Source organism: Macrosteles quadrilineatus, unplaced genomic scaffold (genome assembly GCF_028750875.1).
Source record: "Macrosteles quadrilineatus isolate MER2022 unplaced genomic scaffold, UCM_ALF_1.0 Scaffold_1__1_contigs__length_201487025, whole genome shotgun sequence".
NCBI classification, from domain to species: Eukaryota; Metazoa; Arthropoda; class Insecta; order Hemiptera; family Cicadellidae; genus Macrosteles; species Macrosteles quadrilineatus.
Genome location: NW_026542594.1, coordinates 79,810,150 through 79,825,134, shown reverse-complemented (window position 1 = coordinate 79,825,134; position 14,985 = coordinate 79,810,150). Strand labels below are relative to the sequence as shown.

At 33.3% G+C, this 14,985-nt stretch overlaps 1 protein-coding gene across 2 annotated transcripts in view; it reads left to right on the top strand.

Annotated features, from left to right (window-relative positions):
* The window catches only part of LOC128983657 (histone-lysine N-methyltransferase NSD2), a 179,039-nt gene that overhangs the window by 128,142 nt on the left and 35,912 nt on the right, over nt 1-14,985 (top strand). For both annotated transcript variants that reach the window (XM_054403032.1, XM_054403033.1), the window contains exon 19: nt 12,232-12,442. In XM_054403032.1, coding sequence (XP_054259007.1) covers nt 12,232-12,442 — 211 coding nt within the window. The remainder of the gene's footprint in view (nt 1-12,231; nt 12,443-14,985) is intronic.

Genomic DNA, 14,985 nt, shown 5'->3' with positions numbered 1-14,985 from the left:
CCATGTCCTCACTCATAACTGCTATAAGCATTTGATACTTATATGCCAACCCCGTACAAAGGACGGGTACTCTGCTAGTAGGTTTATAAAATAATTCTTTTTAACCACGGGCATATCAATTTATAATTGTTGAGTGCAATTTAATATTTGCCACATGTCTGTTTTTAATGTTATACTTCAATGATGAATACCAGATGGTTAAATTGTTAAATGTGTTGTTAAAAACAATAATAGTTTTAATCTATGTCTTCTTTAGTTGGTTCAATTAAAAGTGTTGAGTTTAATAATTCAGTTTGCCCTTTTATTTTATTGAGCTAGGTATTTTAATTTAGTGTCCAGGGAAACCACATATTTACAGGTTATGGGCCCAGGGCTGTTTAAATACGGAATTTGTTAATATTTTTTTTACCTGGCTAATCAAACTGAATTAAAATGGCAACTGAACATGAAAAGTATCGAATACCATTGTTTGATGGAACCAATTTCAGCAATTGGAAATTTAGAATTGAAACTCTGTTGGAGGAATTAGAAATATTATCTTTTGTAAAGGAATCTTATGTTACCAAAGTTGAATTTCTGGATAAAGACACAGATGAACAACGAGAGAGGAAGGAAGCAAGGTTGTTGGAATTAACGAAACAAGATCGGAAGTGCAAGTCGCAGATTATACAGCGTATTGTCGACAGCCATTTGGAATATGCAAAAGACAAGGCAACTGCTTTTGAACTATGGCAATCTCTCTGCAACACATTTGAAAGGAAAGGAATAGCTAGCCAACTTCTACTAAGGAAGCAGTTACTAACAATGAAGTTTGATGCGAAGAATGACGTTTTAAATCGTCACTTTCTGAAATTTGACAAAGTCATAAGAGAGTTACGATCTACAGGAGCAACTGTCGAGGAATCTGACATTGTTTGTCATCTACTACTGACCATGCCCAAAGAATATGACGTCGTTGTCACGGCCATAGAGACTCTATCAATGAAGGACTTATCTCTAAGCTTTGTGAAAGTCAGACTGCTGGAAGAGGAGACAAAGAGGAGGGGCGTTGGAAAATTGAATTTGATTGTACATCACACCCTACTGCCTTCCAGTCTCAACAAGGGGAAAAGAAATATTTTCCAGGAAATCAAGGAACTTCTGGCAACTCGTTCAATTTCACTTGTCACAGATGCGGAAAGCTTGGACACAAACGAGCTAACTGCAGAGTCAAATTACCACTGAACCCAGCAAAGAAAAATAATTCTGCGAACATGGTCGACACCAAACAGGAAGATGCATTTTGTTTTGGAACATCAAGTGAAGACTGTTCAGCAGATACCATAAATTGGATATTAGACTCTGGAGCAACAGAACATCTGGTTAACAGTAATGAGGTATGTCTCTCTAACTTTAAGAAATTAGAACAACCTATTAAAATCAAAGTAGCCAAGTCTGGAACTTATCTTGAAGCAAAATGTAAAGGGGAATTGTATGTCACTAGTGTTGTGGAAGGGAAGGAAATTAAAATAACAATCAAAGATGTTTTATCTGTACCTGGAATTAGTCACAATTTACTTTCAGTAAGAAATTTGGAAATGAATGGTTTTTGTGTTATCTTTCAAAATTCATGTGGCTTGATTAAGAAAGTTAATCAAACTGTTGCGGTTGCAAAAAGAAACAATTCTCAGTTATATATGTTAAATTTTTTGCAACACAAAGCTTTGTCAGCGTCTTCAACTGAAACAGAAATGAAACTGTGGCATGACAGGCTTGGTCATTTGAGGTATGGTTGTATTAAAAGTCTCAGGTCACAGGTAGATGGGATGGAGTTGCATACTTAAACATTACCCTTAGAAAAGTGTTCAAAGTGTGTTGAAGGGAAACAATCACAATCCTTACAATCAGAACAGGAGACGTGCCACCAGACCTCTTGAGTTGATTCACAGTTATTTGTGTGGTCCAATCTCACCAGTTTCATTTGACGGTAAGAAATATATCATCACTTTTATTGACGACTTTACTCATTTCACGGTGGCCTATGCTCTAGAATCGAAGACGGAAGTCACAAGATACGTCAAGATGTATCATGCTTTGGCTACATCTCATCTTAATCTAAAGATTAGCAGATTTCGTTGTGACAATGGTCGTGAATACATGTCAAATGAGTTGAAGCAGTTTTTTGAGGAGCAAGGAATTCAGTATGAGTTCACAATCAGATATACTCCTTATACTCCTCAACAGAACGGTGTCTCAGAACGAATGAACAGGACTATTGTTGAAAGGGCTCGTTGTTTAATACTTAATTGTGAATTAGGTAAGACATTTTGGTCAGAAGCTGTTCGAACTGCCGTATATCTAATCAATCGAAGTCCGACATCAGCTTTAGGAGGAAAGATCCCTGCTGCTTTATGGTACACTGAGAAGCCTAATCTTAGTAAGTTAAGAGTTTTTGGCTGTGCAGCATATTTGCTGTTACCTAAGGAATTAATATCAAGTAAATTTGACAGCAAGTGCTTGAAGTGTTACTTTACTGGATATTGTCCTAATGGTTATCGACTGTGGTGTTCTGAAGAAGGAAAAATAATCACTGGAAGAAATGTTGTGTTTTATGAGGAAAAATTTAACCTTGAGAGCACACCAATTGAAGACTGGATTCCCGATCATGTACATGAATCCAGATCAAGTAAAAAGGAAGACAAGAACAAAGAAGAACCCAGATCATTGTCTGATGAAAATCAAAGAATTTCTATACCAGATCTTGAAGAAGGAGAAAAAGAAATTGAAGACCATGTAAGTGAAGAAGAAACAATAAGACACTCTACCAAAAGAGGAATGTGCCAAGATACTTACAGGATTATGCAGTTCTTGCTCTGAATGCTGAATCCTTTGTCGATGATGTACCGCAAAGTTACAAGGATATTGCAGAACGTGATGATAAGGATCATTGGTATCAAGCTGTAAAGGAAGAACTTAACTCTATAAAGGAAAACAAAACTTGGACTTACACTGAACTACCACCTGGAAGGAAAGCTATCTCCAAAATGGGTAAACGGGTTTTCAAATTGAAGAAAGACATGGACGGAAATATTGAAAGATACAAGGCAAGACTTGTTATCAAAGGATGTTCACAGAGAAAGGGTTTTGATTATGAAGAAACATATGCTCCAGTGGTTCGTCTTGCAACAGTTAGGGTGTTGCTGGCTGTAGCAAATGAACGTGGATTAATTCTTGAACAATTAGACGTCAACAATGTTTTTCTTCATGGGGAGCTGAAGGAGGAAATATATATGTCCATTCCTGAAGGAGTTGAAGGAACACCTGGCACCGTTTGCAAATTGCAAAAGGCGCTATATGGCTTGAAACAGGCACCATTAGCATGGAATCAAGCTATTCATTCGTTTCTCATTTCTTGAGAAAGATGTTAGGATTTTTTGTTTGTCAATTGTGTCAGATGTAAAATTATTAAATTGAGGAGGGGTGTTGAGTGCAATTTAATATTTGCCACATGTCTGTTTTTAATGTTATACTTCAATGATGAATACCAGATGGTTAAATTGTTAAATGTGTTGTTAAAAACAATAATAGTTTTAATCTATGTCTTCTTTAGTTGGTTCAATTAAAAGTGTTGAGTTTAATAATTCAGTTTGCCCTTTTATTTTATTGAGCTAGGTATTTTAATTTAGTGTCCAGGGAAACCACATATTTACAATAATTTATCAACGTGCTTCTCTTCTAAAACAGCAATACTCGATGCATAATAAAGGTCAATGACCTAAAATATCATGATTGTGCAATATTGTATTTTTATGTTGAAATTCAAATCATGACAAAAGATTGTATATTTCCCCTGGTCCCTATCATTTAATCATTTAATATACACAATCAATGATAAATAATCGTGGTTAGTTCTAATTTTATTTTTGATTATTCAAAGTTTCTACACAATAAGACAATCCAAAGTCAAACCGGGCAATGAATACCCGAAAAACAACGTTTCTTGTCCTGTGATTGGAATACCACTCGCCAGTCCTTTAGGTTTAGGGAAGTAGAGCAAGTCTATATATAGCTTCAAGGTCGACTAAACTAGACATCGGTATTGCATCATACAGCTTCTTTTTCTTTGTCGTTTGCTTTTACGTCGTTGGAAATGTATTGCTGTAATTTTGTCCTGGGAAACTAATGATGGTCATGATGGTTAATGATGGTTTCTCTAAATTCAGTAAGCTCAGTGAAATTCTTAGGCGTCACAGTGGATCAAAAATTGACTTGGCAAAATCATATTGGTGAAGAAGTAAAAAAATTAAATAAAGCACATTTTATGTTCATTATTTTATCTCGGTTGACATATCCACTCTCATGATGGTTTATTATGTTATGTCTATCACTTGTTTCATTATGGTGTGATCTTCTGGGGAAATTCAGATAGGAGAAAAAAAGTTTTTAAAATGCAAAAGAGAATTATCCGTATTATTTTTGGACTTAAAGGAAAAAATCCTGTAAGAGTATTTTTAAAAATCATAAAATTCTTACTTTTCCCAGCATATACATATATAGGATAAATCCTAGTTTGATTTTGTACATAAGACAAAATTTATCAAATTTTCCAAATGTAACTCTGATTTTCACAACTATAACACAAGACAAAAGAATAGCCTTACATACCCTAGACATAACACCTCCACCATCGAACATTCTTCATATTACTCTGGTATAAAATTGTATAATAGCCTGCCTAGCACCATAAAGGGTTTGACAGATTTTAAAAGATTTAAAACCAGTTTATTCAAATTGTTGTCAGATAAATGCTGCTACAAGATTGGGGAATTTTTCAATTAGCTATTAGTATGTCAAATCAATAGTTATATATATATCAATGTATAGTTATGTTTATTCTTGACTTGACACAATTCATGTATACAAATGTACTGTTTGAATAAAGGATTTTTTGATTTGATTTTTGATTTGAAGATTATGTTTTCTGTCCAAAACGTCCAAATATGTTGTCCATCCGAAAAAGTCGGATATATAACGGATAGTGTCGGATATCAAATTTGGGCTCCGTATCCGTAATTTGGGGGGGGATATCCGTATCCGAATCGAACCGAATCCGACCCGATTTTTCGGATACCCGCACACCTCTACTAGTTTCTAGTCCATCAACTTTCATTCAAATTCTCAAACTTTGCATTAGCATGACAAAGGTATCAAGTTAAAAATCTTATCTGATGTTGTGGGAGACCCACTTTTTTTTCTTAACTCAGAACAATATCGGTGTTAACTAGAGGTGTGCGAATATTCAAACTTCGAATCAAATCAGAATTTTAATGCATTTTCGATGCATCGCACACACCTACTAATTATGTCAAATTAAAGAATGGCTTCAAGTTTGCACCTTCCCCTTCCCCCTCCCCCTACTCCATTCACTGTTGTCAGCTCCTTTCGAGGTCATTACCCAACCCCTCCCCCCACTCTATTGTAACTATTCTGACATTAGAAAAAAATATTAAATCTATTGCTTACATGAGCCAAAACACTAATAGCTATCCAAGTGGTCGTGGTCGAAGGCGGGCCTCTTGAACAGTTTTTTGTGCATTCATACTAGGGGTCTGCAGGTCAGACTTTTTTGTTTTTGGTCGGGTCGAGTCGGGCCGATAATTTTGGCCCTCGGGTTTCGGGCCAAAATCGGGTCGGGCCTAAAATTATAAATTATTAATTACCGGATTCTTTTTGTTTTTTAGGTCCTATCTGTGTTTATAATATTACTTGATAATAAAATATGAAAAAAAGATTGTATTTATGTTAGGGGTCTGCGGTGCACCGATAAAGTCGGTACGGTACGGTACAAGCAAGGCAAGGTCATGTCTTAGTGTTTGTCCCTTGATGCAAATAACTTAAATGGCAAGGTCATGTCTCAGTGTTTGTCTCTTGATGCAAATAACCACGATTACTAGAAAAATACCGGTATGGATCATAAACATAAACAAAATTACGTTGTTGGCCCGAATCCTATACTAATATCCTATACTAATCCTATTCCCTTCATTCTTTTTTCGTGAATGAAAAAATTACTTAATAGTAATTCAATTTGACGTATAAAATGTTTAGTTACCTTGAATAGTGAAAAGTTTTCTTACTTTTTATGTTTAAATAAATACTCACTTTTTTACAATTACACAAAATTATTATTCACAAAACTAACACAACTTTCTTAAACACATTTTACTAATAGTTTTTTTTTACACCATTTTATTGTTATAATGTTATTCTAATAAGTTCATTACAGCTGTTCTTTTTCTAGTATAGGCAGGCTTAAACAAACATTTTATTTTTATATTATATTTAACACTCCCCCTTAAGAATAAAATGTTCGATATACTATATTTCTCAACGCTAGATTCTTGTAAACCCATACTGCTAGCTTAGTTAATAATATTGTTTGTGTTTTACAAAGTTGAAAAACAATTTTAACATTTTAAAATACACTGTCTTTATTAGATTGTCTATTTATTGTCCATTTAATTAAATGAATAATATTTACATTATATTTACAGTACATTGTTTACACCTCATCAACTTATTTCTAAGTTTCAACTCAAAATTAGGCTAAACTTTTAATGAGGATTTCTTTGAACTTTTGAAATTTAGGGTAAGTAAGAGATTTAGTGAAAATGTCACCCAACTGTTCATCAGACCTACAGTATTGGAGTGCAAACAGGCCTTCATGAAATTGTTCACTTATGAAGTAATAGCGTACATCAATGTGTTTGCTTCTGCGGTTCATTTGACCAGATTGAATCATTTTCATTGCGCTTTGATTGTCCACCGGCTTGTTAGTAAGTTCACTAAATAGAGTTTTCAAATATTTTAGTTCCTTGCAGCATTCAGCAGCGGAAATATATTCTGCTTCAGCTGTTAAAAGTGCTTCAATGGGCTGTTTTCTTGAGCTCCAAGTCACAGGTCCACCTGCGAACATTATTACATAACCACTTGTACTTTTTCTGTCTTGAGTGTCTCCTGCAAAATCAGAATCACAATAAGCATTCAGCTCAATTTTGTCACGTTTAATTGAAGAGAATTTTATTCCATGGGTTTGTGTTCCTTTTAGATATCTAAGGGTTCTCTTTACATTTTGGATATCATTTTTGTCAGGATTTTCCAAGTGTCTACTTTCATAACTGACTGAAAAACTCATATCAGGTCTGGTTTTGTTAATGAGGTAAAGGAGACTTCCTACTGCTTCTCTGTAAGGAAAAGCTCCTTTAGTAGTATTTTCATGAAGAGTTTCAGTTGTATCTTTCAGGTTAATTGGTGTCTTTACTTCTTTGCAGTTCTTCATATTGAATCTTTCAAGAATTTGTTTTGCATACTTTTCTTGACTGATTAAAATTCCGTCCCTGTTAGGTTTGATCTCCATCCCTATATAAACTGTTGGATTTGGACTGATCGTCATCTCAAATTCATCTTCAAGTTGCTTTAGTAGGTTTGCAATTTTTCCTTCATTTTTACCAATCAAAATACCATCATCTACATGGATAGCTAAGTAGAGATCGTTATTGAGATTCTTAAAAATACACTGATCTGACTTCAGTTGTGTCAATCCTTGACTTTTAAGAAATGAAGTAAATTTCTTGTTCCACAAGCATGGTGCCTGTTTTAAACCATACAATGAGTTATTTAGTTTACAGACTTGACCTTGTTCTTCAAAACCTTCTGGTATCAACATATATACGTCTTCTTCCATTAGACTATATAGAAATGCTGTTTTTATGTCAAATGTTTGTATATGCATGTTTTCTTGTGCTGCTATAGCAAGAAGTAATCTTAGTGAAGTACTGTCCACTACAGGACTAAATGTATCTTTGAAATCTATTTTCCCTTTTTGCTGACATCATTTAACAACAAGTCTCGCCTTATAGGTTCCATCATCTTTGACTTTGAAAATCCATTGAGTTGTTAAAATTTGCTTTCCTAAAGTTTCTTTTCTGTCAACAATTTCCCAAGTTTCATTTTTCTTCAGAGATTCTTTTTCATTATTTATTGCAATTTTCCATTTTTCTTTTTCATCTCCATTGATACATTCATTGTACGTCAAGAATGCGTTAAGATCGTAGTCTTCATATCTGACGGGTCTTTTTATGTTGTTTCTTTGTCGAAGATTATATCTTTCGTTTCTTATTCCAGGTTCTTCTTCATCAGTATGTCCATTTTCGTCTTGATATAGGTCTTCTGGTTCCTGTTCATGTTCTTCTTCGTGTTCAGGTATAGTGTCTTCTTCTTCTTCTAGTTCTTCACTTTCATCTAGTACAGCTTCTTCTTTAACGTCTTGTCGATCATCGGTTTTAGGTTTAGTAGTAACACTGTTCTTTACAAAAATCACATCTCTTGAAATGATTATCTTTCTTTTCTCTTCATCCCACATTCGGTATCCATTTAAAGCATAACCAACAAATATCATTTTCTTGCTTCTTTTGTCGAGTTTCTTTAGTCGACCTAGTGTCTTACAGTATGCTTCCGTTCCGAATGCTTGTAGTGTAGAGAGATCTGGTTTCTTGTTATACCATTTTTCAGCTGGAGTTCTATCAACAGTTATAGATGGGCTTCTATTTAACAGATATGCAGCTGTTAACACTGCCTCTCCCCACATGTCTTTTGACAGATTTGTATCAAAGAGCATTGCTCTAGCTTTATTTAACAGAGTTCTGTTCATTCGTTCTGCAGTTCCGTTCAGTTGTGGTGTATGAGGAATAGTGTAATCCAGCACAATCCCTTTTTCCTTGCACCATTTTTTTAGGTTTGTCGAAACATATTCGCCTCCATTGTCACATCTTATTTTTTGTGCTTTAAGGTTAAAGTATGCTTCTGCTTCATTGATGTATTCTTTAATGTATTGATTGGCTTCATCTTTAGTTTTCAATAAATATACTTTACAAAAATGAGTATAATCATCAATGCAAGTAAGGAAGTAACTTTTTCCGTCATGTGTAGAGGGTTCTATTTTTCCACACACATCTGAATGGATTATATGTAAGGGCTTTGATCCTCGTTCCCTAACAGTATTAAAAGGCAATCTGGTATGTTTTGCTTCAATGCAAGCTGTACAAAATATGTTCTCACATTTTGTTATATCAGATGGCATTCCACTTGACATTTTAGTTAGTTTCTTGATGCTCTCATTATTTAGGTGTCCTAACTTTTTATGCCATATTTTCATTAATTCACTAGAATTTTCTTGATTTTCGCCGTTGTCTTCTTGTTGACTGCTGTTATTTACCACCTCACCTGACTGAATTGTGACATTGCTGGTATTACCATTAGAGAGACTATTTTCACTACAAATGCTGCTTCTTAAATTGACTATATACAATCCCTGACTATTTTTATTACCTTCAAGTATCATTTCATCGTTTTTAATTACTTCTACTTTATTTTGAGTGAAGACAACTGTACCACCTTTTTCCATAATGGCATTTACAGACATTAATTTATTACTAAGTTCTGGTACGTAAGATACATTATTTAAAATACACTTGTCTGTTTCAATGCTACCAACACCCAGAGAAAACATTGACTGGTTTTTCTTAGCAACTGATATTTCCTGTTTGAACTCTTTCAGGTTATTTAAAATATTACTGCAGTTGGTCATATGGTTTGGGGTGCAACCACTGTCAACAACAAAAGCCTTGTTAACTTCACTTACTTCATTTATATGCTTAGGCATACTTGTTTCAAGGATTAGGCCTACCTGTTCCTCCTTAACCTTGGTCAGAAAAACAGTTTTATGGGTGTTTTTAGGATCTTTGTTATTGTTATTTTTACTAGACCTATCTCTAAAAAAACAATTCTTAGTATCATGGTTACTTTTCTTACAAATAGTACACATCATTGGCCTATTTTCCTTAACTTTATTTTTAAGATAACAGTTTGACTCATAATGGTTATTCTTTTTACAAAAAGAGCAAAACTTTTTACTATGACAATTCTTTTGAATGTGACCTAGCCTATCTTTTGCCAAGTGAAACATTTTACATTATTAGGCTTATTAAATTTAGTCATACCTTGTTCATATTGAGTAGAGCTAGCCTTAAAAACTGTACTTTCATTACCACTACTGCTGTCCATAGATTTCATCTTAGTTTCCTCTTGTACGAGTCGAGCTTTCAGATTTTCGAGTGTCCTTTCCATAGCTGATGTCGAGTCCCAGGCACTGTTGAAATGTCTGAAGCTTTCTGGTAGTATCGTCAGGATCTTCGTTATCACCATTGTGTCATCTATTTTCCGGTCGAGTTGGTTTAGTTTATAAGTTAGGTTCTGTATTAGGCAAAGATTACTCATCATATCAATTTCTCTATTGTACTTGAAGTTGTAAAAGTCCTGAAGTAATGCACATTTTTGGGTTTCAGTATCTTTTTGAAAAAGTCTTTTTAGTGTATGAAACATTTCATGGGCGTTTTTACAAGTTAAAATATGAGGTTTAATTTGGTTATCAATTGTTAGCAATATATAATGTTGAGCCTTGGCATCCTTTACCTTCCACTTTTTTATTTTTGATGCATCATCACCTTGTTTATCTAAGGTTTCAGTTCCGTCAACTACATCTATCAGTTCTCGTGCTTTGAACAACACACTAATCTCAAATTCCCACATAGCAAATGTTTCCACGTTTTTAAGTCTTTGAATAGTGTTATAATCATTTTCACTGGTCATTATTAGTAAATGTTGATATACTCACGCTAAGAGACAACTTCAAACTTTGTTCTTCTAGTTTTAGTTTTATGGCATTAAGGCCTGTTCTTACTTGGTTTCATTTTATGGCATTAGCAGTCCTGATTGTTATTTCTTAGTTTTATGGCATGAGCAGCCCTGGGTTGTTAATTTTTAGTTTTATGGCATGAGCAGTTCTGGGCCCATAACCTGAAAAGTTTTCTTACTTTTTATGTTTAAATAAATACTCACTTTTTTACAATTAAACAAAATTTAATTATTATTCACAAAACTAACACAACTTTCTTAAACACATTTTACTAATAGTTTTTTTTTACACCATTTTATTGTTATAATGTTATTCTAATAAGTTCATTACAGCTGTTCTTTTTCTAGTATAGGCAGGCTTAAACAAACATTTTATTTTTATATTATATTTAACAAATAGTACCCAAGCAATTATAATTTAAAATCCCGGCATTCTTTTAAAAACACCTTGTATTTATTTAAATATTTAAAAAACCAAATGTTTTAGTATAAAAAAAAACTTTACTGATTTGCTGTACAACAAAAAATCAGTTAAGAACGAAACAAAAGAAAGTCTAGACCAGTAACCTACTGAACTGCTACCGTAGCCATCATAGGCTACTGCTACATTATGTTTCAGAACAGAAGAATGTGGATAAAACATTGGATAACTTATAAAACAACAAAAAAAACAAAAAACAAATCATACTGTAGTACTGACTTACTGTTAGTAAGTCTTAAAGATAAAAACAGTTGTAAACTAAGATAAAGATAACAATGATGATGTAAAACACCACTTATTATTTCTTTTTGTGTTTATATCCTTTCTTTTGTTTCTCTTCATCCACACATTCAACAAGTTGCCATGGTTAGTAATCACCCAATCACAAACTGTTGTAACATAGCAAAAGCAAGCACACAACAGACAAATGTGTAAGTAGCAGACTATTGTCAGTGCAAGCGGATAGCTTGACCTTGAAGCTCTCAGTGGCCATTTCTTTTATTTCTTCCATTTATTTTTGTCATATGAACTGTGATGTTTCAAAAACAATAAAGGGGGAACCTACTGCATATAAAATGGTCAGAAATGGTTAAATATACAGTTCATTTCAACAACTGAAGAAACACAATATACAATTTTCTTGGGATTTTTTGAGGTTATGTAACATAATTTATGAGGCATCTATATACCACGGTTGAACCGCCGCCTGGTTGATCTGCCGCCCGGTTGATTCGCCCCCGGTTGATCCGCCCCCGGTAAATCAAGGTTCTTCTATATCTAATAATATTATCAGTTATAACCCATCAATTATGCTGTACATTTTATTTTACTATTTAAATAAAGCACAATACTATAGCATCGTTCAAGTCTTATTCAACTCTATTTAATTGGAGAAAAACTTACAGTAAACATACTTCTTCTGATAAAATCACTCAATAAGTTGTGTAATTGCAGCTGTAATTTGGCTAGATTACTGGATGCGCCTAATTGCCTAGACTGTACAATGATTATGATTACAGATTTATGAATCACTCATGTCAGCCGAACTGTGAGACTCAGAAGTGGACAGTGAATGGTGACACTCGTGTGGGACTATTTGCTCTGTTTGACATCGTAGCAGACACTGAGCTAGTCTTCAACTACAACCTAGAGAGTACGGGCAATGACAAGAAGCCTTGCATGTGTGGAGCACCCAACTGTAGTGGCTTCATTGGTGTCAAAGCTATCAAGGTAGCAGTCCCCCTCATATGAGTAATTTGAGGCCTTTCTTGCATGATTAGAATTTTATTTAAATTTTTAATCGTAGTTGCCCCATATAGTCCAATGCCATAGTTTATGTGAGAATAAATATGGGCAAAATATATTTTTTTGAGTGCATCTAAATTGCACAAATAAGACATTCTTTTCAATGCGTACACTCCAGAATTAAGCTTTTTTAATAATTTTTCAACATGTTTATTCCAACTTAGATGTTCATCTACATAGAGACCTAAAAGTTTGGCTTCAGAAAGTTGTTCTATTGATTCTGAATCAATGATCAAATTGGGTTCAAGTTTCTGTTTACTTTGTTTAGTCGAAAAGGACATAAAGTTTGTTTTTGTTGTATTAAGATTCAAATTATTATTTTTTAGAAATTGTTGTATATTATACAATTCTACAAACAGGCCGAAATTTCCAACTCATCTTTACTTTTCCCGCCACTGTTAAATTTGAGTCATCTGCATATATACAAATCTTACTCTTTTGAGGATTAACAATACTTTTAGGCAATTCTTTTATATAACATGAAAACAAAATTGGTCCCAAAATTGAACCCTGTGGCACCCCCCACTTAATTCTACGTTTATGAGAGTTAAATGTAGTTAAATAATTGTTTTTGTTTGATTTTATTTCAACAAATTGCATCGGACCATCCAAATAAGATTGAAACCATTTTAAGGGGACTCCCATTATTCCAAGACTTTCCAGTTTCTCTAGCAAAATTGAATGACAAACACTATCAAATGCTTTAGAGAGATCCATGTATATCCCTAGAACATTTTCACTGTTTTCAATTGATTCTACGATGGACTCAATGAAGTCAGTAGCTGCTGTTATTACTGATCTTCCATTTCTGAAACCATGTTGAGCAATATCAAATAACTTATTTGCTTCAAGATAATCTACCAATCTAATGTACATTGCTTTCTCATATACTTTTGATACAGCAGGGAGCAATGAAACAGGTATATAGTTAAATATTTCAGTAACCTCGTTTTTTTTATGTAATGGAATTACCTTTGCAATTTTTAGTTGATGTGGAAATAAGCCAGACGCAAAAGAGGAATTCACCAAATGTACAAGTGGCTTTACTAAAAGGTTTCCTACATATTTTAATAATTTAGTTGGTATATCATCATAACCACTAGACATTTTATTATTCTTAAGTGAACCAATAATTCTTTCCATTTCCTTATCATCTACAGGAGTGCACTTAAATATCCTACTTTCAAAAAGCCCTTTTGCTTTATTTACATCGTTAACTTTCTTAGTTGTTCCTCCACTTTTATCTAGAGGTTGCCTAACACTAAAGCTATCTACAACATCTATAAAGTAATTATTAAACATGTTTGCAACATAAGTAGGATTTTCAATTAGTTCATCATTCAGTCGAAGACTAATATTCTCTGGATGAGTAAGTGTTTTTTTTTTTTTTTGTTTGAAACTTCATTATTAATTATTCTCCATGTGGTTTTGTTAATGTTACTTGAATTATGAATTTGGAAATCAAAAAACTTCTGTTTACTCTCAGTAATTTGTTTATTTAATATTTTTTTTCTTTTATTTAGTTTAGAGAAAGTACATTAATTTTGTACTTTTCTAGCTATTCTACTCATTTTTATAATTTCCTGTTTTTCTTGTTTAATTTCTGGATTTATCCACGATTTCCTTGTGTTGTAAATTTTGACAAGTTTATTTTCAAAACATAAATTAAAATAGTAAATTAACGTTTTGTGAAAAATATTGTACTTTTCTGTTACCGGTGCTAAATAAACATCATTCGAGTTTTCCTTTTCCAGCATTTTATAAAATTGGAGCTTATTTTCTTCTGAGAATTGTCGGGATTTTTTAAAAATGTAATTGTTTTTTATACATTTATCTAAAATATTTATTTCTAAGATTTGTCCATCGTGATCTGAAAGCTCAGTTATGACTCCTGTGGTCTTTAATTCATGGGTTGGAATGTTTGTTAGAATGTTATCAATAGCCGTTACTGAGTTAGCTGTGACCCTTGTTGGAAAATTTACTAAAAATTTCAAACCATGAGATTTTAACAAATTATCAAAATCCTTGCTTTGTTTGCTGTGTACTAAAACATTTATATTAAAATCTCCTACTATTACCACCTTTTTGTTTTTTGATAACACATAGTCACATAGAATTCCTAATCGACTTAAAAATTCATTAACACTACTTGCAGGTGATCTATATATACCAACCAAAAGAATTTCATCCCCTACCAAAAAATATTTTGAACAACAGAACTCAAACACTTTTTCTTCCCTTAATATTTCAATATTAGCATAATTCACCTGCTTCCACTTTAAACCAAGTTTAGATAGTATCAAAACACCTCCACTTTTAAATTTTTCCTGAGAGTAATCTGAATTTATCATAAAACCGTTTAAATTAAATCTGCTCAGCTCATCAGATTTAAAATTCATTTTTATAGCCCCAGGATTGCGTAATATGACTAATAATGGTTAAAAACGTACCTTGTCAGACAATCCTTG